At 51.3% G+C, this 25026-nt stretch overlaps 1 protein-coding gene and 1 pseudogene across 1 annotated transcript in view; one reads left to right on the plus strand and one right to left on the minus strand.

Moving 5' to 3' along the window:
• PADI2 (peptidyl arginine deiminase 2) overlaps nucleotides 1–25026 on the minus strand; it is a 41826-nt gene that overhangs the window by 5656 nt on the left and 11144 nt on the right. Inside the window, exons 2-12 of the mRNA XM_088790228.1 lie at nucleotides 23917–24100; nucleotides 22848–22920; nucleotides 16568–16629; nucleotides 14304–14421; nucleotides 13778–13903; nucleotides 7623–7801; nucleotides 6355–6458; nucleotides 5463–5574; nucleotides 4815–4922; nucleotides 2400–2551; nucleotides 216–360 (exon numbers count right to left, since the gene is read on the minus strand). Of these exons, the coding sequence (XP_088646354.1) occupies nucleotides 216–360; nucleotides 2400–2551; nucleotides 4815–4922; nucleotides 5463–5574; nucleotides 6355–6458; nucleotides 7623–7801; nucleotides 13778–13903; nucleotides 14304–14421; nucleotides 16568–16629; nucleotides 22848–22920; nucleotides 23917–24100 (1363 nt within the window). The remainder of the gene's footprint in view (nucleotides 1–215; nucleotides 361–2399; nucleotides 2552–4814; nucleotides 4923–5462; nucleotides 5575–6354; nucleotides 6459–7622; nucleotides 7802–13777; nucleotides 13904–14303; nucleotides 14422–16567; nucleotides 16630–22847; nucleotides 22921–23916; nucleotides 24101–25026) is intronic.
• Nucleotides 11371–12227, plus strand: LOC148755370 (10 kDa heat shock protein, mitochondrial pseudogene; annotated as a pseudogene).

The following is a 25026-nucleotide window of genomic DNA, read 5'->3' on the forward strand; positions in this document are numbered from 1 at the left end:
AATTTTTGTATTGGTTACATGTTAAAATACTAACATTTTGGATATATTGGGTTCAAAATTGACCTGCTACAGCGACAACATACACACCCGCTTCAGCCTACTTCCTTCTTCCTTTATGCGGTCCGTTTCCTCTAGATCCCACCCTCTGCTGACAAGAGCTGATAGTGAATGGGTTTTCCACTATCCTATTCAGTCCAGCCTAGGAGCCAGCTCACCTTTGTGCCTGGGATGGGGATGAAGGTCATAAACTCATCCACGTGGCCCACGGTCAGCCAGTCCGAGTACAGCTCCACAGGCGCCTGCACCTGCTGGGCCTGCAGGAAATCCCGCACCACCTTGGTCATCCTCCGGCCGCCAGACCTGGAGCAGGGTTGAGGAGGAGGCAGCTTTTCAGAAGGTTGTCCACTGTGCCTATCTCACCAGAGGACCTGCGGCCTCTGGAACCCAGCTTGAACCCAGTGTGGCATTAGGAGAGAAATCACAGGAAGGAGCCTGAGGCACAGGGCTGACAGATCCTGGGACAGGCAGGAAGGCGTTTGAACCCAAGCAGAAAGAGGGAGATGTTAGCTGTAGCCATGGCCTTTGTGAATGGCATGAAGCCCAGCCTTCAGCCTGCAAGGGTGCCAGTGGGTTTGAGAAGCTTCTGTGCTTGGATTGCTGGAGGCGGCTAGGGCATAGACCTGGTTCCAAAATCTGCCATAGCCCATGTGCCTATTTGCTACATTAACTTCTACTCAACTTCATCTTGAATCAATTCAAGTGACACCTCCTCCAGGAAGCCCTTCCTGATTTCTAGACCCTCTGACATCTTCAATCTCCCCATTGTCCTCAGAATATAACCCAAGGTCTTTACAGTGGACAACAAATTCCTCTGTGATCTGGCCCCTACCTGGCCTTCCTACCTCATCTCCTTTCCTTCCTCCTTGTTCTGTATGCTCTAGCCACCTGCTAAACTTGTTACCACCTCAAGGCTTTGCCCTTGCTTGCTGTTATTTCTATTAGGAACGCTCTTTTCCTTCAATCTTCTGACTGCCTCCTTCTCATCATTCAAGCCTCCATTACAAAGTCACTTCCTCAAAACCACAAAAGTTAAAGCACCCCTGCCCCACCACCCTATTTTACCTTCTTCACTGTACGTACCGTGTTTCCCTGAAAATAAGACCTAGCCTGACCATCAGCTCTAATGCGTCTTTTGGAGCAAAAATTAATATAAGACCCAGTCTTATATAAGACCTGGCATTATATTATATTATATTATATTATATTATATTATATTATATTATATTATATTATATTATATTATATTATACCTGGTCTTATATTATAGCAAAATAAGACCAGGTCTTATATTAATTTTTGCTCCAAAAGACACATTACAGCTGATGGTCTGCCTAGGTCCTATTTTCGGGGAAACATGGTATTAGCACCTGGAAGTATCTTATGTATTTTCTTGCTTCCATGTTTATTTTCTATACTTCCGCCACCCTAATTGAAAACTCCCCGAGAGCTGGAACTTTGTTTTGCTCACTGCTCGATCCCCAGAGTCCAGAACAATGCCGGGCACAGAGAAGGCCCTCAATATATATTTGTCTCAAGAAGCCCTCCCTGAACGCCCCACAGGGGTTAGGGACCCTTCCTTGGGTTCCCCCAGCTCCCTGTCATTCTTTCTCTCAGTGGACACCCCCTTTTCATGCCTGTGATCTCCATCATCTTGTTGAACGTGGGGGCTGGGCTTCATGTTTGGAACCCCATACCTGATGCAGGGCTCGGCCCGTGGCTGGTGCTTGGGACATACCTGCTGAATCGATGAGCATGCCACGTGGCTGAGCCCCCATCCTGGCTGCTCCTATGCGTGCAGGTTCCTAAAAGCCCTTTTGTAAAGTGAGGACCCACAGTACTCTCTCCCCAGCAACTGCCCTGACTAAGGAAGAATGTGCCTTTTCATTGATTGGTAGGTCATCTGGGGATGGAATTAGGGTGTTGTGGACAGGCCATGAAGGCAGGGACTCATGCTTTGGGGCAGGACTATGCCTTCTCATGCCTGTTTTGTGTATGGGCACCCACCCCCAAGGATTTGTTGGCGAGCTCCCACTCATCCTCTTTCAGTATTCCTTCTCTGGACTCCTTCATCCCTTCCCTTCCTGGTTTATAATCTCATTATGTACTCTCCCATTTTGGAAAGAGAGTTATTTATTTAGTTTTATATTCAGTCCTGATTTATACTAAGATGTAAAGGCTAATTTGGTTTTCTTTCCATGAGTGTCTGTATCTTATCTGAGAGTCATGGGAGGAGCTAATTCTCCCAGCCAATCGCTCTAGGTATGAGCAACCCAGGCCACTCCTAAAGAGACAGTAACCACCCCGGCCCCTGCCCCCAGCCCCACCGTGGCTTCTCTTACAGAGGAAAGCTGCTCCCGATGAGAATCCGGCCCAGGGGGTATGTCTTGCCGTTCACGGTCACTGGGGGACTGACCTCCAGGTTCCCAAAGGAATCAAGGCTGGTGACAGGCTCAAAGAGGGGCTCCCGGGTCACGTAGCCGAAATCTGGGCCCTAGGCAGGGGGCATACACGCGTCATTAGTCCCCTGTCGCCAGGAGTTCTTAGCCCCAACCTAGCCAGCTTCTGATGACCACCTTTGACCGCTTTTGGTTTGGCACCGTGGACACTTAGATTCTGGGGGGGTCGCCCATGGTCTTCTTATTCCCACCAAAGAGCAGGGCCTGGCACAGGGAGGCTGAGTTTGTAAGCACGTTGGTCTGAGTGTGCATGAGTGTGTATGCATCTGAGTCTCGACATGTGCCTCTAACTACTTCCCAAACAGAGACACATCGGTGATTTCAGGATTAGTCCTCATTTTGTGCTATGGATATCCCCGCTCATCTCTTCATTTCTCTGACCCTCCGTTTCCCCATTTGTCAAAGAGGTGTCGGATTAGGTGACCTCAGGCAGGATGGTAGATTGTATCATTGTCCCCAGACACTTGCTACCTCCTTCCCAGTAAGATTTCGCATCCTGAGCTACTGCTGTGTGACTTCTGGTATCTCTCTGTAAAAGGAATATACTTCCCTGCCCAGTATCAGACTTGGTCATGTGACTTGCTTTGGCCAATGAAATGTGAGCACAAGTGACCCATGCCAGTTCAGAAGATCCACTGTGTATGCCAACTCTCTTTCTCCTCTCCTCATGCTAGGTGGGTGGCATATCCCAGACGGGGGAAGCTCCTGCAGTCTGGGCTCTAGAATGAGGAAGGCATAAGGAAGCAGAGCTGCAGACAAACAAGTGTAAGCAAGAAATGGACCTCTGCCGTTGTTAGGCATTGAGATTTGGGGGTAGTTACCATAGCCTTACCTAGTGAAAGCTGACCGGTACGTGTAGGAATGGCGGATATGTAACCTATATGACATTCCAACCTATTCCTAACGAACCATATTTGTTCACTGAGCCCAGAGGTAGCCTCAGTCCTTGGCACAGAGCTCCAACAGACGAGTTGGCATCATCCCAGTGGTCCCCAGTTGATATAATGCCAGTGACTCCCTGAATTTTAAGGTTCCTTTGATGAGTTTTTGTTTTTGGTAAAAAATAAGTAGGGGCTTTGCTTGGGAACTTGCACTGGGATTGGGACTAAACTTGCTTGACAAAAATCCTTGTTAAAAAAGTCTGTGCCCAGCTGAGAGGCTCTAGGGACAGCTGTGCCAGGCGGGGTGGATGGCTGCAGATTAGCGCTTCCTCGCCTGGGAGCCTCAGATAGCAAGATGCGATTTGCAGGAGGCTGGGGCAGCTGGGGTTTTTCAGCACCACACAGGCAGGCAGGCATGCAGCACAAATCCGGGCTTGGCACAGGCCTCTGGGAACAATGCAGCCCAGAAGCAGAGGGCAGGATCTGGGAGGCCTTGGCTCTCATGACTGTGGCAGCCACTGCTAGTGGCCTGTTGGATTCTACTCCTCACATTGTTGGAGGAAGTGGATGGTCCTCACTGAGAACAGTGTCCAGGGCTACGATAATCATCCCAACAGCTAACAGTGGTCATTGTATCAAGTGCAGCACAGATGCCTCATAGAATGCCTTTGATCTTCACAATGATCTTGTGAAATGGATACCGTTTCTATCCCCATTTTACAGATAAGCAAGTTGAGGATTGAGGAGGTTGAGTTGCTTGCTCAAGGTCACATTGATGCTAAGGGGTGAAACTGGGACTCAAGACCAGGTCTGCCTGACATTCCAGAGCTTAGTGGCCACACCATGGGCTCCACCATCTCCCTGTGATGAGGGGACTAGGTTAGTGAATGTTCTTAAGAGGCAGGTGTGAACTTGGCAAGGTGTCGGCCTCAGTAGCTCTCATGACTGGAGACTCGTGGAGGGCATCAAAGAGGAATGGAAATGGCTTCAAGAATTCGGGGGGAGGTGTCAGATTGCTTTAAAAAGCACACACTCTGCAAACCACAGCTTTAATGAGCTTTGAAGCTGCAATCATGACTTTTTGATAATTGCTTAACTATAATTTTCCTCTTTGAAACTTATTTTGCTGCAAGTTGGAGGGAGGGCAGTGGCAGGAGTCAGAGCCCCTGCCCTGCCTGTTTCCTATAGTTCCTATGAGAACACTCTCCATGTTTTGGAAAAGCATCAGTTATCAGAGCAGGAAAGGACCTTAGATGTCACCATCCCAATGGACCCATTTTGCAGATGAGAAGATGAAGGCTCTGGGCAACAGACTAATTTGTTAAGGGTGCCCAAGATCTCCTGATTACTCTGTCCTGTAAGAGTCCCCAGGCTTGCACCACCCACCCCTGTCCCAAGGTGGCCCTCAGCATCTCACCAGGAGCTGCTTCACTGGGAAGTCCTTCAGATTTCCATCTCGGGGGGAGTCTAGCACCACGGGGAAGCCTTTGTGGGGGGCCTCAATGTAGCCAAACTCAATTTCATCCTGCGGGGACACCAAGAAGAGTCATCAGATGAGCCCAGAGGGCTGCCGGTGAATACCGGCCAGCCACCCCAATTCTCCCAGCATTAAGTGGTGGCTGTGAGTCTCACTTATCCTTCCACAGCAGTCTCCGTACATCCCAAGCATGTCTGTACTCATATTGATCCCATTTTTAAAAACCCCATTGGTAACATCATGTATACTTTTTCCTGCAAGTACAACCTTAATTTGAAGTGCATTCTGTATTTATAGATTGGCTTCTTCGTAGCTGTTGTATAGTACTCCATAGTAAGGCTGTCCCATCATATGTTGACCCAATCCCCCGTGGATGGACATTTGGGTTGTTTTACAGTCTTTTGCTACTCTAAGAAGCAACACTGCTGTGAATTGCCTTATACATTTATGTCTCTGGGTGCATGTGCACATATGAGCTGACAGCAGAATTCCCACACATGGAACTGCTGGTTCCCAGGGTATTGACGGTAAGTGAACTCTTTTTGCCTGAGCCCTGGGCCACATCCTTCCCAGTGTGGGGTTTCTCACCTGGATCCAGCGGTCACCTCGGTTTATGTACTGGAAGCAGACCTTCAGTTCGCAGTTGGTTTTCTCGACCAGGTTCTTCACCTCTTTCAGGAACAGGTAATTGTCTTTCATGCTGAGAATTTTAGGGAAGAGGAGGAGGCCAGGAGGAAGGGTGAGGAGGGACGAGGGCCAGCCTACATAGCCACAGCAGCTGGCACCTCTGGGCTGCACTGGGCAGATGAGGCCACATCTGGGTTCAAAGTCACCTTTGCAAAGGCTACTGGCGTCAAGGGCCGAGCAAACTCACTCACTCATGTGGTGTTTGCCAAGGTCATGAACAAATAAAACAAGGAGGGGAACTCTCACCTCCACTGCCCCAAAGCCCTACATTTCTGATTCCCCCATTTCCAGAGAGGAGCTCTGCCTGGCATAGAGGCAGGGGATGGCTCAGGACCCCAGGAGTCCTTTTGGTGCGGCCAGCATCTACCTGCTGGCATTCCTTTCCCTTGCTTCTCATCTGGCTGCAGCCGTCTAGCACATAATAGGTGCTCAATAAAAAACTGCTGAATGAATGAGATGAATATCCAATGCATAGGAGGTTCCCAACTCCATGGTATGGGTCAAGACTAAGAAAAATGGTAACGATGATTTTTAGAGCACACAAACGCTGCCAAAACCATGGATGAATACTTTGTTTCATCTCATTGAATCCTCCCAGTGACTCTGTGAGGTCAGCATTTCAGAGAAATGGAGGCACAGAGAGGCCAAGTGAGCTGCTCAAGGTCATGCATCTAGTAAGTCACGCATCTAGTAAGTGACAGAGGCAGGATCTGATCTCAGGTCTGTCTGCCCTTGGAGCCCCAGCGTTAGCTGCTCTACCACACTGCCCCTATGTGCCATGGCCACTGCTTACCAGCACACATACACCGACACGGGAGGCAGGGTGTTGGGGGTCATGATCCATGGAGCAATCCGGAATATCACGGTGTCCGTGAAGATGGGTGTCAGGGGAATCTCCTGGGTGTGGGAGAGAAGGGGAAGGGATCAAAAAGTCTTGTCAGAGTGCTTTTCACTGATAAAGTAGGTGAAACTGATAACAACAGTACATTTATTGAGCACTTAGTCTGTGCTAGATCCTGTGGTGCTTTTATATGTACCAATTAATTTCTGCTTTACCCCAGGGGATAGATACATTATAATCCCTGTTTTACAGATAGGGAAACTGAGTCACCGAGCTCTGAGTCACAGAACTCTTATGTAACCATGGTTAGTCAGTGGTAGAGCCTGGATGGAAACCCAGGCAGCCTGGCTGCTGAGCCCACACTCTTAACCACTGTCTGATCTTGCCCCATCAAAGTTCTCTTCCTGAAATCGACCCACATGATGGCTGAGCCAGCCCCGGGCTTTCTTCTGTTTTTGCTCTGAGCAACTTGCCCTTTTCTTTTTTTAACGTTGTTTGGGGATATTTTGCTATGTCCAGATTGTTCTTTAAGGAAAAGACTCAGGAAGCGTGGCTGGAACATAAGGGAAAATGAAATATGATTCCAGGGTTCCTTTGCACGACTGGCTTTGAAAAGCTACGGGAAACTGGCCCCTGCCTTTGGCAGGGAGGATGGTGGGTGGGACTGTGGGCAGCGCTGGCCTTTCTTGCCCGGGTCTGCCCTTTGAGTCACTGCTGGTGCCCCTGGAGGAGCCAGTTTGAGAGACCTGCTGGCCAGAGTGCTGCAAGTACTACCGGGAGCAGAAGCGCCCCCCCCGACCCCCGCCCCCGTGCTGTTAGCTGTACGTTTTCTGCCTTTCCCTTTTCCCAAGGACTTAAGGGTGCTTTGGAATGAGTCCTTACAAGTTTGGATGCTCACAACCATCCCGGGAAGCAGGAGCTTTTGTGGTTTCTGTTTTACAGATGGGGAAACTAAGGCACAGGGAGTCAATTCACTTGCCCAGTGTCTCATGGGCTCGAGCCTGGCAGTCTGATTCCAGAGCCTGTCCTCATAAATCTAAGGTAGCCCCATCCTCACCTGAATGTGGGTGGTGGGGGCTTCTAGGTCTCCAAGCCCGGATACCCCGCTGGTGCTTTGAGGGGAGTGGAGCATTGTGGGGGCTCCTGGGAGTGGCCTTCTGGAAGGAACCCCACCTGGCCCCCAGGGGCAGCCCCTCGTGGTGGAGGCCTGGAGCCCTCACCTCAACCATGTACTCCAGCAGGCTGACGTGGATGGAAACCAGGCCTGAGAAGCCCTCGTCGGGGAAACGTAGGCCTTCCACGAAGAACAGCAGCTCTGCAGAGCCACCTGTGTACTTGACCACGTGGTACAGCTTCTGCCGGCCCAGGATATGGATGTAACGCTGGCCGAAGAACGGGTCTGGAGGGAGAAGGACCAATGTCACGCCCCCATTCCCACCAGGAAGAGGTCAGTGGGGTGGGGTCACTGATGGTGGACAAGATGGCAGGGCAACTTGTCCTCCAGATGAAGAGAGAAAAGCACAAGCAGAAAATGCCACCAGAAGGGCCGTGGCCTGGTCATCGTCCCAGCACTGCTGTGTGTCAGCCATATGGCGGTGGACCAGACAACCTCTCTGGCTTCTGGCTTCCTCGTCTATAACATGAGCTGACTCTTCCAGGAATAGCACACACGCAATGAAGGCAGAGGATGGCTGAGCAGCTAGTGGTGTCAAGGAAAGATACGATGGTTCCTATTTTATAAATGAGGAAACCAATTCTCAGAAAGGAGAAATGGCTTGTTCGAGGTCACATAGCCAGTAAGTGGCTGAGCTAGGACTCAAGTTCACATCTAACTCTGAACCCCAAGCTCCCTTCCCCTTTATATAAATTAAACACCAATGTGTCCATTTGGACCCCAAACTCCCCTCCATATAATGGAAGCCATATTGGCGTAAAGACCCACGCGTGGGTGCAGGTTGTACATTTTTGTGGCTGGGAGGAAAGGCAGGTTTCTCTAGCACTCCGGTCCCTCTGGCATCTCCCAGCTCTTCCGAGTGCTGTTCACACTGCTTGGAACAGTCGTCTCCCTCCTTTTTTCAAGCCTTGATTTGTGTCGCTTCTGGGAATCGTGCCTAGATCCCCCAGAGACCAAGCCAGGGACTCTGTTTGGCGCTTCCGCAGCCCCCGTCCTTCCCCATCACAGCCTTTCTAACTGGGTATGCTCTCAGTGTTTAGTTGTTGGCCCCGAGGCTGCCACCTGTGGGGGCAGAGACACGCCCAGCTGGACCCAGTGCCGGCCCAGCAAGTGGTGGTGTTTGGTAAATGTCTACTGAATGAACCAATGGCTCCCACGCCACTCCCTGTAGGAGAATTTTCAGGCCAATTCAGAGCCATGTGTTAAATTACTACTCTGTGACCTGCATGGGCAAGGACTTTGGGGGAGACAGAGATGGCGAAGATGCACCATCTCTATCTGTTATCTGTCTACGAGCAGCGTTCAGCTGATGATAAGATAGCGCGGAGCTGGGAAGCACCCTAACAGAGATACACGGTGAGAGGTCCTGTAGGGTTACGGGGGTGGGGAGCACAGGGGAAGGAGGCAGGATGGGAAGCGTTTGAGCAGAGGGCAGCCTTTGAGATGTCCTTTGGGGCAGCAGAGGTGGGGTGCAGTGAAGAGAAGAGATACTTGCATTGGCAAAGGCACGAAGGTAGGACCCTATGCAGTTCCAGAAGGAGTTTCTTTATGCCCTGCAGAGCTGGAAGGGCAGAATCAGGCTCAGCTTAGTACTAGTGCCAACAACAGTAATGGTGAATAACCAGTCACGCAAGGGTTAGAACATGGAACCAGAATAGTTCTGGCACGAATGGGGTACTGGATTAAAATGTGCAAAATGAATGGAGGAACCACCAAAGCCCAGGCTCAGGATAGTCCCTCATGCAGGACTGTGTGCTCAACTAGACCTTATAGTCATATAACTTACTGAGGGCTGGTTACCTGAGTGGTTATGGCTTCCAGAGTCCTGGGCTCAAATACCACTCTCACTTTACAAGCTGTAAAACCTCAGAGAATTCACTTAACCTCCCTGAGCCTCAGTTTACTCATCTGTTAAATGGGAGGGGGGAGTAATAATACCTACGCCACAGGGTCATTGCAAGACAAAATGACATAACACTAGTAACTTTGGTAAACTTGGAAACCACGGGTAACCAAGCTGGGTAACCAGTAACACAACGGGGACCTGTTGGTATTACTACCATGACAGCCTGTGAATGAGTCAGCACCCACCTTACTGCAAAACTCATGACCTTTTCATCGAATGGCTTATGAACAAAAGGCAAAGAAATAAAACCTCGGGTTCCCTTCCCTTGAGTGGTCCCAAGAAACGAGGCATGTATAGTCAGGCACTAGATGTTCCAAAGCGCACTACACAGCCTGCCCCGGAAGGGGAAGTTCTTCTCATTCAGAAACGGCAGCATGTGCCCTGTGTCCCAATCAGTAAGCAGACCCAGAGGGATCTGCACGGGTAATTTAAAAGCTCTCCCCCAGGCACTCAGACCCTCCCACACCCACATACCCCAGGCTGCACTTGAACTGACGCTCAGGGAAAGAGATCGCAGGCCTAGATGCTGCCTTGTCTTTGCAGAAAGCTCCAAAGCTTTCCCAGGGCTCCGGGCAGCCGGGGGCTCCACCAGGGCCTGGAGAGGGCAGGGGTCTGGCCAGGGGAGCGGAGCTAGGTGAAAGGACCTGAGCTTGTCCATCTGCATGCAGTTTTCTTCCCATGGCCTGCAATGGACATGTGTCCCTCTTTCTGGTGGCTTGGGCCAGCTCCAGGCAGATTGATTCCTCGGTGGGAACAATCTAGCCACTGTCCTGAGGAGCCTCCTTCCCCTGCGCCCGTCCCCAGCTCGGTGCAGGCCCGCCTGGGCATGGCTGGCTCTCCCCGCAGGAACCAACAATACCCCTCTATTGAGCAGCCCACGTGCCTGGGGCTGGGCCTGCTGGCCACCCTGACCTCTCCTTAGCCCTGGGCACTGGCCCAGGGCAGGCATGTGGTTTGGTTTGGCATAAACCTTCTGGTCACTTTGGAACCATTCCACCTCCCAAGGAGACTCGTTGATATGATAGTGTAACCATTCGTACTGTTTTGCCTGAGCCTGAGGGGATTCCTGGATGAGGGATTTTCAGTGCTAAAAACCCAGGAAAGTCCTGGGCTCCCGGGACAGGCTGGTCCCTGTATCCTTGTAGGAAGAGGTCAGGCACCAACTTTGGGGTCCTGGGGCAGAAGCTGAAGCTGGAGCAGAGACACCTGGGCCTTCCTAACAGCACTGGAAACTTCTGTCCATTCAATGATTGTAATTAATAATCATAAAAATAAGCCCAACAAAAGCAAAATAATCATAAAAATAAGCCCACCATCTATAGAGAGCATTCCACAGGCTGGCAACTGTGCTGAGTGTCTGACACACATCCCTCTTTAATCCGCTTCACCAGTGGGACAGTCGGGTCTCTCGTTTCCCCACATCATGTCCCAGATGAACCCAAGGCATGGGCTTGTGAGGACATGTGCCCAGATCCAGGATTTGAACCTCCTGGGCTCCAGAGCTACCTCTAGGGGTCCCTCGGCCTCTCATCCAGCCCCCTGCCCTTGGGGGACACAGGTGACACATGACATTCTTGTAACATAATACATTCTCCTCCACAGGTGTACTTGGATTTTGACAAAACCCCAAAATAATTGCACAGAAGAAAACTGTGCCACAGATGGATTCTCCTTCATCCTGTTCTCTAGTGTGACGCAGAGTATCCAATCAGGATTGTACATTTTCTGGGAAACTGACTATTCTGGGGTCATTGCTGCATCAGTAATGCACCCCCGCCCCGCCTCCTCCCCACCCCACCCGCAGGACAGCAGCCCAGAGAAGACAGACTGAGAACCGCACCTGCAGTAGTGGTTCCTCTTTTTCTTGTTTGCTCAGGACCCATCTCCGATGGCAAATGAAGGAGAGGGATGTGACTACAGGCCAGACTTCAATCCACTCCCAATAATAAAAAGAACCCTCTGGGGCCGGCCCGGTGGCTCAGGCAGTTAGAGCTCCTAACTCTGAAGGCTGCCGGTTTGATTCCCACATGGGCCAGTGGGCTCTCAAGCACAAGGTTGCCAGTTCAACTCCCGCAAGGCATGGTGGGCAGTGCCCCCTGCAACTAGCAGCGGCAACTGGACCTGGAGCTGAGCTGCGCCTTCCACAACTAAGACTGAAAGGACAACAGTTACTTGACTTGGAAGAAAGTTCTGGAAGTACACACTGTTCCCACTAAAGTCCTGTTCCCCTTCCCCAATTAAAGAAAAAAAAAAAGAACCCTCTGGAGTCCTTGCAGGCATTTAGAAAGTTTCTCCCCGCCTTTGACCCAGTATTAGTTGAAAGGAATGCTGCAGAAACGGTAACCAAGGGAGGCATTATGTTTCCAGAAAAGTCTCAAGGAAAAGTGTTGTAAGTAGCAGTAGTAGCTGTTGGACCAGGCTCTAAAGGAAAGGGCGGAGAGATTCAACGAGTTAGCGTGAAAGTTGGAGATAAAGTTCTTCCAGAATATGGAGGCACCAAAGCAGTTCTAGGTGGCAAGGATTATTTCTTATTTAGAGATGGTGACATTCTTGGGAAGCATGTGGGCGGAAATAAATCACCATTGACATGGCACCACGTGAAGATGCCCATTCCGCTGATGTGAAATCTTATCATGCAAATAATTTCCATGTGTCTCTTTTGTAATAAACTAACGATATCCAAAGCAATGACATCCAGTATCTCTTAAAATTTAGTTCCACTGTACAGATATAAACCTTTCTCCCCCCTCCCCCTAAAAAGAATCCTCTGGACTATATCCAGGTGTCACTATTAGCAACAGGTCACAGGTCACAATTCAGTGCCATGGTCAAGAAGCCCAGGTGGAGTTCTTGCCTGTACCCCTTCCCACCCCTGCTGGCAGCCCCCCCCCCCATGGTAACCTTGGCCTGGAAAAGGGTAAACACCAACATCTCCAGCCCCCTGGGGCAGCAGAGCCTGCCTGACTCTGGGGACATTCCAATCTGTGTGAGGTCACCCCCTGAGGCCAGGGTGGATCAGAAGGAGGACCAGCTGGCTTCAGGTGGCAGCTGTCCACTGCTGTCCTGGCTAAATCACTCCCTGAGGTGAGCGTCCAGGGCCCTGTTAGAGGTGGTCCCCAGAGCTAGGGCCCCCAGACAGCCTGGCACACAGGGGAAGCCCCACCCTGCATCCATGGCAAATTGCAAAGTTAACTGTTTTGCTTAGAGAGCATTTTAACACTTACATTAGATCTTGACAGTCCCTTGCTTGCAACCTTTTAATGGCTTTCCATACCCTCAGAATAAAAGCTAAGCCTTCTCTGAATGCCCCGCCCCCTACCCAGTTTGCTGACCTTGACTCCAACACATCCCCTTGCTCTCATCTTCTTTCTGCTCCTCCAAGGGGGTTCCCGCTTCCACGCTTTGTACACGCTGTTCTCTCTGCTTAGAATACTCTTCCCTCAGCTCGTGAATGGCTGGTTCCTTCTCATTGTTGGTTTGGGTCTCAGCTCAAAGGTCACCTGCTCAGAGAAGCCTTTCCGCACCACCCAGGCTAGCAGTACCTCACCTCTGCCCCTGCCATTCTATTACGTGGTCTGTGTCATTTCCTCCAAGCATGCTACTGCCTATGTCTCCCTCACCAGACTGTTACCTCCCAGGGCAGGGTGTGATTGCAGAGTTCACTGCAGGGACCCCAGTGCTGAGAACAGCACCTGACACTGAGGGGTGCTGTGTCACCTGACACCGACTCATGCTTATAGAAAGAACAAGGCTGAGCACTCAGCTGCGAGGACTAGCTCAGGGGTGGAAGCGCATTCCCCTCATGGTGGGGACCCAGGATGCCCCCCGTCACCATCAAGAGGAGCAAGGGGTCAGCTCCTTCATGGTCTCTATAGCATCATCAGGGGCTCTTTAAAAAAAAGTCAGAGAGTCTGAGATGGGCAGAAAACCCCTGGGGAGTACTTGCTTCAGGCAGCATGAAGGGGACATGACTCCAGAGAAGACGGACCTCAAAAGCCCTTCCTGCCCTGGTTCATGGGGAACAAGGGCATCTGATTCTCTGCACACCCGGGTCACTACCGACTGCTTTGAGAGAGGAGAGATCTGTCCTGTGGGGCCTCCTGACTTCGCAGGAGCGGTTCTGTTATTATTACTAAGAGGCTAGTCCTGGCCCTGTCCAGCATCTGCAGCTGTGGGCCACGACCCCTAAGGGGAGGGGTGTGGGGAACCTTAGAGGGCAGAGCTGGGCCGCAGTGGGGGTAGCTCAGGAGCGCTGCATGGATCGGAACCGCCCGGGAGCTAAGCCGGTCACTCACTCTCCACGTAGAACACGCCCACTTTGTCCGAGTCCGACACGGAGATGTACAGGACGATCTCGTATCCGGCGGGGAGGCGGTCCGGGCCTTTGGTCCGTAGGATCATCTGGGACATGTCCTTGAGGTCTGAGGGCCGGACACACAAGCAGTTACAATGAGGGGACGTGGGGCTGGAATGTTGGCTTACAAATGACTGTTACTTTTTTATAATCAGGACAAAGAAACCCCCACATACGTGGATTATGAAAACTATAGAAAAGCATTAAAACCTGTCATCTCTAACGGCTGTCATCTCTAACAACTTTTTGGGACTTTCCTTCCAGTTGTTTCTCTATAGATAGATAACTTCTTAAAAAACATGGTTCCAATTAAACTATATGAATAGTCTTGTCTTCTGATTTTTTTCAGCAAGAGTGGATATTCGAGTCCACCATCCCCAGGAGACCCAAGGTCACTTCGGCCTCACCTTCAGCCTAGGACTTAGCTCCTCCCTGCCCCCAACCCCAAGCGTGGGTCCTGCTGGCACCTTCCTTGCTGTAGACCTTCTCATCTCTGCAGTCCTCCTTGGACAACCAGGGTATGTCTCGGTCACAGTTCACCAGCAGGATGGCCCCCTGGCCCTCAGGGCCCCAGGTCCAGGACGTCTGCATTGGCAGGGAGAGAGGTCAGTGTTCAGTGCCCTCTTTTCGACCTTTTGGCAGATACCCCAGCCCCCATGCAGACCTCACAGGACACTGGGGAGACATCCCCAGGATGAGAATAAAGAACAGCCATCACCCATTGGGGCAGCTGTGACCTGGCAAATGTGAATCCCATGTCTGATGCCCAGAGAGGGTTGGTGTAAGGACCAAAGGCAAGTTCAGGAGGGGAATGAATGGGGGCAGACGGGCAGACAGACACACAGAGGCTGAGCCTCAGGTCCGGTGTGCCTGTGCCTGGGGGAGAGTGGAAGCAGGCAGATAGAGGGGGGGCAGAGAAATGGGCAGACAGACATTCCAGGACAGTCTCTGAAGTCCCCAGAGGGGCTTATGAGAAGACACTTGGATGGAGAGACACCCAGCTGTTTCCAGACATTCTCTGAGTGCTCCAAATGGGACCTGCAAGGTCATCCATTTTCTACGCTGTGACCAGAGCAGTTTGGGACGAACTCCAACCAGATCATGTTGCTTTCCTGCCTTTAGCCGTGTCAGGGGCTCCCTGGTGACTTAGGATAAAGCCCCCGTCCCTCATGGTGGCCTGCAAGCCCCAGTGAGACCTGCCCAACCCTCCATCTGTTCCCTTCTCCTTTTGCCTCACTCACTCGGCTCCTCTCACACTGGCTGCCTTTCTGCTCCCCAAAGACTCCAAGCTCTCAGACCTTCCCAGTGCCGGGCTCTCTGCCTGGACACTGTTCTGTCTCCCAGCCAACGCCTCCCCTCCTTCTGGTCACAGCAAAACTGCCCCTTCTTTCCAGAAGCCTTTCTGATTCTCCAGACCAGAGCAGCTTGCTTTGGGTTTATACTTGGCAATGTACACATTTGTTTTGGGGGCAGACTTAGACAATTGTTATGAAACAGCCACCCCTGTCATTCCTTATTTAATGTGGAACTGTGTTTCTTGCGTTCTTTCTGTGTCCCCAGGGCCTGACCTGGTCCTGGAACATAAAAGATGTTCCACAAATATTTATGGGGTGATGAAGAAAACATGAAACATCACCGGCCCACATGGAGAAAGCCTGGGTAAGTCCAGGCCCACAAGGGCTGTGAAGTCACCAAGGCTGCAAAACTCCCCGGGGTGGCTGGATGCCTCAGACGCTTCTGTTGTCATGTGACTTGGCCACCGACACAGAGAACGGTCTGTGGGGCTGACTCAGCTGCCTCGGGGATGCAGGACCAGGACAGAGTCCCACTGAGGAACCTGGGAGGAGGGGCTCCCCAACAGTCTGAAGTGCCCCCAGCAGCAGGCTACTAGGCCCCAGGCTTCCCACTGGGCTGTATTTATTTAACTTTTTAAAGTATCCATCTATATGTCTATCTATCTATCTATCTATCTATCTATCTATCTATCTATCTATCTATCTATCTATCTACTGTAAACCAGTCTTTAGACTGTTATAGAAAATAGAAGCAACACCCTGGATGTACACAGAGCAAAACCAGTGGAGTTTAAACACGGGGTTGATGGAAAAATACAGAACAGGACAAGACCAAGAACACAATAGTTGCTGCTGCACAAGTTAAAAATACATGCACACCAACCAGACACATTAAACCCATTAAAATGGTCCCTTGTGGGGGAGCAGAATGGGAGTAGGGACTGTGGGATAAAAGAGAATGAATAAGTGAATGAATGAATGAATGAACGAACGAATGAACGAATGAATGAGTGATGAATGAATGAATGAATGAACAAAACAGGAGGGGCTGTGCATGCACCGTTAAGGACCACATGCCTTGGTTAGCGTGGCCTTCTGCTCCGCAGGGTCTCTGTCACTCAGATTTAAAATGAAAAAAAAAAAAAAGAAAAAGAAAATAGGCAAAATAAGACCAAGTACTTTGGGGGCAATTTCCACAACTCTATGAACTGGGGGTCCCCATCCTGTGGGTGGGGAAACTAAGACTTGCGAACCTGCTCCAGAGTTGTTCCCATAAGGAGCTTGGCTCCTCTGTGGGTCTGTCACCATGTGCTGTGTCTGGGAGCCTGTCTCGGCCACAGTCTCCTTGCTGGGAAGGCCATGCCTGTAGGACCCAGCCTGGGGCTGTGCTCCAGAAGCCCCCCAGTTCTGGGCCACCTGCCCTGGTAGCTAGGTACCTTTCTGGGGTTGTTCTTCTCCACGATGCCATCCCGGTCTGCATCCACATCCAGGGAGATCTCTGGGAACAGACACACAGGTGAGTGTTGCTGAGTCTGCCAGAGGGTGGGGCAGGGAGCAGAGGAAACCCTGTGGGGTTAGCGTGCAGCTCACCTGCTTCCTTGGTCCTCAGAGGGGACGGGCATCTTACCCAACCCCTTACTTCAATACCCCACTGCCCGAGGGAGAACATGGGCAGACGCTGCAGACTTTGCAGCTTAGGGCTTCAAGAAGTGCTGTCTGGTAGGTCTGGGTCTCCCACCACTTCCTGGTTCCTCAGTTGTTAGAGTTCTGGGGTGGATGGGGTGAGCCTCACTGTACACATCTGGGAGCCTTGGTTCAGAGAGGCCAAATTACTGCCCAGGGTCACACAGGGAGCATTAGCGGAACTGCGGCACACACTGCAGTTGATCTGATTTGAAGCTCATATTTAGAAAACTGTCATAGGATTCCTGAACTGCTTTTCCCAGCCTGCCCTGGGCCTGTATGCACACATGTGTTTGCGCATGTGTATCTCTCCCAGAATTCTCGGTGGTCTAGATCCCACCTCCAAGGACTGAGGGCTTTACTTTGGGTGGGAAACTGGTCTCCAACCCCTATCGATCTGAGGGTGCCAGATAGAGGATGCCAGGGCTGGGTCCCTGTTTATCCTGTCTCTTGGGAAAGGGACCTTCAGTATCCTAGCTGGACTAGCCCTGCCATGGAGACAGGCTTTGTGAAAACTGTCTGGGGTAGTGAAATGAGCCCAAGATTCAGCATCAGACAGTGCTGGATTTGAACCCTGGTTCTCTGCCTATAAGCTGTGTGACTTTGGGCAGCTTAGACAGTCTCTCTGAACCCAGTTTCTTTACCTGCAAATGGGGCCCTTTCCAGTTAAAGGAGTTGCACTAATTTTAATAGTAGGCATGAAGGACATTTTGAGCTGGATACTTCTGTGTTGAAGAGACCAACCTGCGCATTGTAGGATGTTTAGCAGTACCCCTGGTCTCCACCCCTTGGATGTTAGTAACATCTTCCAGTTGTCACAACAGATAGTGCTACATGTCCCTGGGAGGCAAAGTGACCCCCTGCGTTAGAGCCTAATGGGGGTGGTGGTGGTGGGGGGGAGCGGACAGGCGAGTTGTTGGGAAGGTTTTGGAGCATCACACAGAATGAGATGAGCTAGATCCCCGCCCCGGAACTCCCAGTGGGCTCGGCTTCCTGCAGGACATGACTTGGACGGAGATGGGAGTTGGGTGAGAATAAATAAGTTCCTGGTCAGTCTCCTTGGCAGGTATGCCCTTTCCCTGGGTTGGGTGGCGAGGAGGGTCCTGGCTCGGAATGGGCACTGACGTCGTTCCTCCCCAGGCAGCTCACCCTGAGTCTGGGGATTCCATTCAAGTCCCTCCTCTGCCCACAGTCCGCGTCCCTCCCAACCCTGAATGTGGCTTTTCTGGGTCTGGAAGGAGGCAGGAAAGGGGAGGCTTTAAGGGCGCCTGGTGCTTGGGAGAAGCAGCCCTCCTGCCAGTTAGATGCCATGAGGCATAATTACATGCACTCCTCACGGTCCCATTCACTCAGCGAGTCCTGTTGGGCATCTGCTGTGTCCCTGCCACCGTGGGCACGGGGACCTAGCGTGGGCCACCAGGGCACAATGCCTGCTCTCGATGACTCACCAGTCCTGTGAAGTAAATGCTATTGTTCTCATCTTACAGGTGAGCAAACCCAGGCTCAGAGACGTCCCCTGTGAGGAAACTGGGCTGGTAATCTGGGAGGCCAGGGCAGGATAAGAATTTTAGGGAGAAAATGGGGAAGGCAGAACCACCAACTGTCAAAAAGGCTGAAGGCTCAGACGGAGGAACAGTATTGGTGTTGGCTCCCAGACCTTCATGAACTTTCCAGCCGGACACTCCCCACTGCATACTGTCTCTCCGGGAGGTTGGCTTCCGGAAGCTCCTCCCTGGGAAGCAGCCGCAGACCCAGTCTCCTCAAGGGATCACGCTCTGCTTTCAAGATAATCTCTCCCGTGTGTACTGTTCACTCTGCCAGCGGCAGGCACCTTCTGAGCATGTTCTCACTTCAATCACAACAGGAGGAAGGATTCTCCCCGACTCAGCCACCCCCACCATACAGATGAGGAAACTGAGGCATCCAGCAGGGAAGCGACCAGGAAGTCCCCAGACAGGGCAGGGCCAGGCGTCCCTCTCGGGCCTCTGACTCCAGCTGACCTCTGCCCTAGGCTGTTTCCAAAAGCCAAGTGCACCTTCAAACACCCAAGACTTGCTCCCCCTGAAGGTCATCCCCAGAGGAGTCGGCCACATCCCCACCCGGCCCTCCCCGGCAGCCCTGTGGCCTTCCACTCTACGCTGCAAGGTGGCACCACTTTCGGCTCCCATGGTGTGTCCATGAGAGCGGTGGGTCACCGGAGACAAATGATAGAGCACTTCTCTGTGCTTTACTTCATTACGAATTTTCTAAATTGAAAGATGATATGAAAGCAATACTTGCACATAGTACAAAAGAAATCGAACAGTACCAAACAGCTTCTAAAGAAACCCAGCAGTTTGTTGTTGGGCCCATCCCCTCACCTGCCTGAGGCAGTCTCCGTAATACTGCTAAATAATGTGCTTATTGCTTTTTCTTGATTTATGAAACTCGGAGAGGTTTCATTGACTTCCTGTTATGCAATTCGGGCATTATGCAATTGTGCACCCATATCACCCACCTTCCAACCTCCCTCAGGGCTTTACATTTTCTCTTGCACGATGACTCATCTCCACAGTCAACTGAAATGGCCTCTCTCCTGTCCTCTCTCACTCGGGACCCCACCCCTCCAACTATAAGCCATCCATTGAGGACTTCTCCCTTTCAAAGCATCTCCCAATGTCCAGTTTAACTAGATTCCAACGGGATGACCCATGTGCGGACAGAGAGCAAGGCTGGTCTGGTTGGCCCAGAGCCGCGCCCTCCTGGGAGGGCTCTCTGCCTTCCTGGGGGAGAAGGGAGAGGACATCTGCTTCAGGGCCTCTGGGTTCCAGATGACATTTCCCAGAGGCTTTGAGTCCTACCTCAGCTCCTGTGAATAGCCCCAAAGTGTCAGGTGGCGCCTGGGGTGTGGGGCAGATTAATGGGAAATGTCAAATTGGGTTCAAGGTAGTGTGTCCCGAGAATCCAGCCACTGAGGCCTCAGCTTTGACACAGAGCCATGGGCATTTTGGCGGGCTGCCGCCCCCATGGACAGTGACAGGGTACCTGGCCTTCTTGCCTTACCGGGCAGCCTGGGGTGTAGTAGGGAAGAAGGATTCTCTCCCCCACAGCCATCCTAGACTCTGGGGAGGGGCAATAGGAATGAGGACCCCAGGTTGATGCTAAAACTTCTCAAGGGTCATGTACCTGTCCTGCTCTTGTTGCTGGGACTACAGCACAGAGGGTGAGACTCTCGACTGTCTTCCTCCTTCTTTCCCCCCTAACAGGGAGGGCTTTGCAAATCAGCCCTAACTGGAGTCTTAAATGCCCTCAGAGATCAATGAGCTCAAACCTCTCATTTTATAGCTAGAAAACAGTGAGGTCTAGAGGGGCTGGGCTACTTGTCAAGGTCACACAGCAACTCCTTGGCAGGACTGCGACCAAGACCCAGAACCTGATCTGGCCCAGGGCACCATGCATTTATTCCCAAATCCCAAGAGGAAGACTGAGGGACAGTAGGGTTCTTCAATGTCACCCAACAGAGAGAAAATGTGGCTACCCTAAGAGGAAAGACCAGAAGAAAGCATCAACTGAGTACCTACTCCATGCCAGGCCCTTTGCACATACCATCCCACTGACTCCTTGTAAGCACTGTCTGAGAGTGCACTGTGATCCCATTTTGCAGATGAGAAAACTGAGACTGAGGAATGATGGTGACAATGTGGCTGGAGGGGACAGAGCCAGAATTGAAATTTATTTCTGTCTACTCTGAAGCCAGGGTTCTTTCTGCTCTGCATGAGCTCAGGACAGAACTAAGGTGGGACAGACTCAGATATGTTCTTGGGGGACAGCCCCGCCATCTTGGGACATTCAGGGTGTTCCTGCTCTGAGGTGCAGCCCCTGAATGATTATTCAGGATGTGGGGCTCAAGCACTTCTGGGGTGGATGCTCAAGGGGAGACAAGGCCTGCAGGGGTCAGATAGACCAGTGGGTACCAAGGGAAACCAAATTTTCACCTGGGTCCCTGGTGGAACAGGAAACATAAGTTCAGTGGGGTGAGTTTTTCATAAAGCTTTATTCTGAAATTATGCCCTGCCTACTTTTTAGGTGTTCAGATGTTAAAATGATGGTGATAATTGATGACAAGTTATTTTATTAATGTCTTTTTTGTCAAGCATCAAAGATGTGAGCCTTATTTATATAGTTTTGGGGTAGACATTTCACTGGCCTGTAGAATCTAAATATCTGGAACTTGCAGCAGTTAAGTAAATAATTGTTCAGTGAAAGTACAACCTCAGAACCTTAGAAGGATGAGCCTGGTTATTTACCACGAGCATGTCTGGTATCTTCCGAGGGCACAGCACAAGCGTTATAGTCTTCCAGGGGAGGGGAAAGTCTAGGCCTGCTTTCTAATAGTGCGTTAGTTGCCATCTGTTCCAAGTCTGCCTTGCTTTGGTGGAAATCTCGTTAATGGTGCAGTCAGCTCTCTGGGGTCACCCTCATTTCACAGGTCCCTGGCCGCTGCCCTTCCTGCTTATGTTCTCAGGTGTCCCATCTCTGTGGGATCAGGTTTTATCAGGGACGGTCACCTGAGACAACCTGGGGGCTACGTGTGCATGTGAGGTCCACACTGGTGCCAGCTCTCAGCTGCAACTAGGTAGGCTTTCGTTTCCATCTCTCAAGGGTCCCTGAAGTTGTCCCGAGAACCCCGCTCCAGGGCTGGGCACCCCCTCGGTGCAGAAAGATGGTTGGAGTGACCAGCAATCAAGCCTGTTTGGGAGTAAGCTGAGGAGCAGAAGAGCGCTGCTGTTGAGCCTGTTCTGGAGGCTAAGCGCACAGGGCAGAAGGAGGGGCTGGCTGTTTTTTTTTTTTCCGGGGGGGAGTTCTAAGACCCCCAGAGAATATAAGATAACTGAATTGACTTGGTGTCCCACAAACCACTTTTCAGGTGTGTGGCCTCAGGCAAGTTTTTGTGTGTTTGACTTTTTAGGAGCCTTGGTTTTCTCATCTGTAAAATGGGGACAATACTAATAGTGTCTATCCTTGGAATAGTGGCAAGAATAGATTGGGATCATGACAGTAAGACATCCTGTATCGGAGCCTGGTACACTGTAGGTGCTCATTAAATGGCAGGTGTTTCTCTTCCTGCTCAAAACACCCAGCATAGCCCTGGACACAGAGGAGGTGGCCAATAAATGGAAGACGTCATTAGTTTTGAAGCACTTAGCATGTAGTTGGCTCTCAGTAACTGATAGTTCCCTCCCCTTACCAATTAGCAGCTCTGTCATTTTTAAACTACGGCTGGATGGACACTTGATACATAATCACATATCATTATATGATATATGAAATATAATCACATTGTGTAATTAAAATTTTTAAAAAATATATACAATCAACACCTCAACTGCAGAAGAGCTGAGCGACTGAAGGGTCAGAAGACCACATCCCTGGGCCTTGCTGAGCCAGGCTGCGTTTCACCTGACCACCTGGCACCCAGGGCAGGGGAGGACCGTGTGATAGAAGAACCTAGGAGGGAAATAATCCTGAGTTCTGGACTCAACCAGCCACCAAGTTGCTGTGTAACTTTGAATGAGTTCCCTAACCGATCTGGGTCTCACTGCCCTCATGAGTTAAAGGAAGGACTTGAAGTAGGTGATTAAGGACCCAGGCTGCATCTCTGGGCTTAGGGAGGGCAAAGGGGTAGCTAGGATTGTCCAGAACAGCACAGATTTGGGGGTAGGCTGTTTCTAGGCAAGCTCTTCTCAAGGCTGCAGGCGAGAAGTGACGGAGGAGCAGACTTTGCTCTTTCTTCGTCATGACCCACAGAGCCTGTGAGGGGGACCCGGCATTGGGGGAGTCGCTGGCAGACCAGGGCACATCTGCAGGACATCCCCCACCCTACTAGAGAAGGGCCTGGGTACCTGTGGCATCACTCCTTGGTCCTGCATTATTCAGAGGAAGCTCCAAGTGCCAGGCCGGCAGCATTGGAAACAGCCCAAGTGCTGCTGAGAAGGGTGGCAATGCCAGACCCGGGGGGGTGAAGGCACCCAGGCGGCAGCCTTGTCAACTCACCAATGGCTGTAAGGAAGAGCCCAGCCTGGTCGATGGGGGTGTTCCCCTCCAGCTCATAGTAGTTGACAGTGACCTTGGTAGGGAGGGGTACATTGGGAGGGAGAGAAGAGCAGAGATCACAGATCACAGGCAGGAAAACCTAGTGACGACCTTCCCTGACTCACACCTCACAGCCTGTCAAATCAATCTTCTCCAGACAACTGAACCCTCTCCTCCAGGAAGCACGCCTAGGTTGGTGGGCTACTTCCCCATATTACTGAACTAGATAGGGGACCTCCCTCCTCTCAGAGTGCATCCAGGGTCACGTGTGCTTACCTGTGCCCTCTGGTGTATTCTGCTGCCTGTGGGGCCCCACATCTACCAACGTGTATGTCTAGCTCCCGCTAAGGGACCAGGGAATAGGGCTGAGGTTCTTTCCTTTGGATAAGACCCAGTGTGATCACTGCCATGGGGCACATGAAGTTCATAATTCGAGAACCCAGCAAGGAGAGAGTCTGGTCTTGGCTGCACCACTGGGGTGAATCACTTTGCTGCATGGGTGCCCAGCACCCCATTTTATACACAATGAAAACAAGGACGTTTGTGGCTGTAACTTCTAAGGATTCTAGTATTTCATCATCCAGCAGCTCACAACTCTAACCTTCCACGAAGCCATCATTCCATGGTCTGACCCTGAGCTGTCTTATCCAATAGCTACGAGCTGGACGTGGTTATCGAGTACTTGACAGGCGGAAAGCTCAAATTGAGACGTACTATAAATATGAGACACACACCAGATTTAGAGTTGGTATGAAAAACTGTGTAAGCTATCTTGTCAATGTTTTTTGGTGTTGGTATCATATCGAAATCATAATATTTTGATATGTGGAGTTAAGTAAAATATAGTATTGTAATGAAATCCCCATTTCTTTTTTATTTTTTAATGTGGCCGCTAGAAACTGAAAAGGACCCGTGTGGCGCGCATTCTGTCTCTATGGGACAGCTTTGGTGTAGCCCGTCTTGATGCCAGCATGGCCCCCCCACCCTGGCTCTGGAGGCCCCCAGAGGTGGACTGGCCCAGTCATGGTACCTTGTCGCTGCTGGCCTCGGTGCTGGCCTGGCTCATGGAGAGCCGCAGCGTGGTGCTGGGTGAGAGAGGCCAGCGCTGTTTCCCATTGGTGGCCACCTCCTCGGCCTGCCCGTCACACACCACCTCTACCCGCACATGCTCCGAGTGCTTCAGGCTGAAGGTTTCGGCCCCGGCTGGGGCTGCGCTGCAGGGAGAGAGGAGAGTGAGTTGTGATGCCCCCTGGGACAGGTGGGATAGGAGGCTTCAGGAGGAGACGCCTGGAGGGGCAAGGCTGCAAGGACCCTCCTAGGTCACCCAGTCTGGGGACCCCGAAGGACCCAGCTGTACTGCAATCACCTGCTGGTGAAGAGGACATTGTTAAAAATACAGATTCTTGGGCCAATCTCGTACATACTGAGTCACAATGTTCGAGGGGGGGGATGGGAGATATGAATTCTTAACAGATTCCTTGCGTTTCTGACAGGCAGCCAGTTTTGGGAGCCACGTGGCACTGTAAGGGTGGACAGCTGAGGCCCAGACAGAAGAGTGAATTTGCTCCAAGTGCAGCCGTACGGCTAGACTCTGTCTCCCAAATCCTGTCCGTGTCTGAGCTGGAGGCCAAGAGGCAACTGTCAAGGTGCTGGGTTTGCACAGGGACGAGACCTGGAACTTGGGTCTTAACGGGGCAGGGGTGAGCTGCTCCGTCACAAAGACCCCTCCTGCCTGCCACAGCTTTCATGGCTTGGAATTCCGCCCGCTGAGAATCACGCCTTGGGTATCCAGCGTGGTTTTCTACTGAACTGGAAATAACTTGGAATTCTTGAAAAGCTGTCAAGATTTCAGGGCAGGGAGCTTCGTGGTTTGATCTGGTTGTAAAGGACTGAATGTTCGTCTGCCATATTCACGTGTTGAAGCCCTAACTTCCAATGTGATTGTACTTGAAGATATAGGGCTTTTAGAAGATAATTAAGGTTGAATGAAGTCATGAGCATGAGGTCCTAATCTGATAGGATTGGTCACCTTATAAGAAGAGGAAGAGAGAGAGAGAGAGGGCTCCACGCTCACCGAGGAAGGCCCGGTGAACATGCCGTGAGAAGGCAGTTGTCTGCAGGCCAAGAAGACGGTCCTCAC

Source organism: Rhinolophus sinicus, chromosome 14, assembly GCF_057876585.1.
Source record: "Rhinolophus sinicus isolate RSI-liver-muscle chromosome 14, RSI-T2T, whole genome shotgun sequence".
Classification (NCBI taxonomy): domain Eukaryota; kingdom Metazoa; phylum Chordata; class Mammalia; order Chiroptera; family Rhinolophidae; genus Rhinolophus; species Rhinolophus sinicus.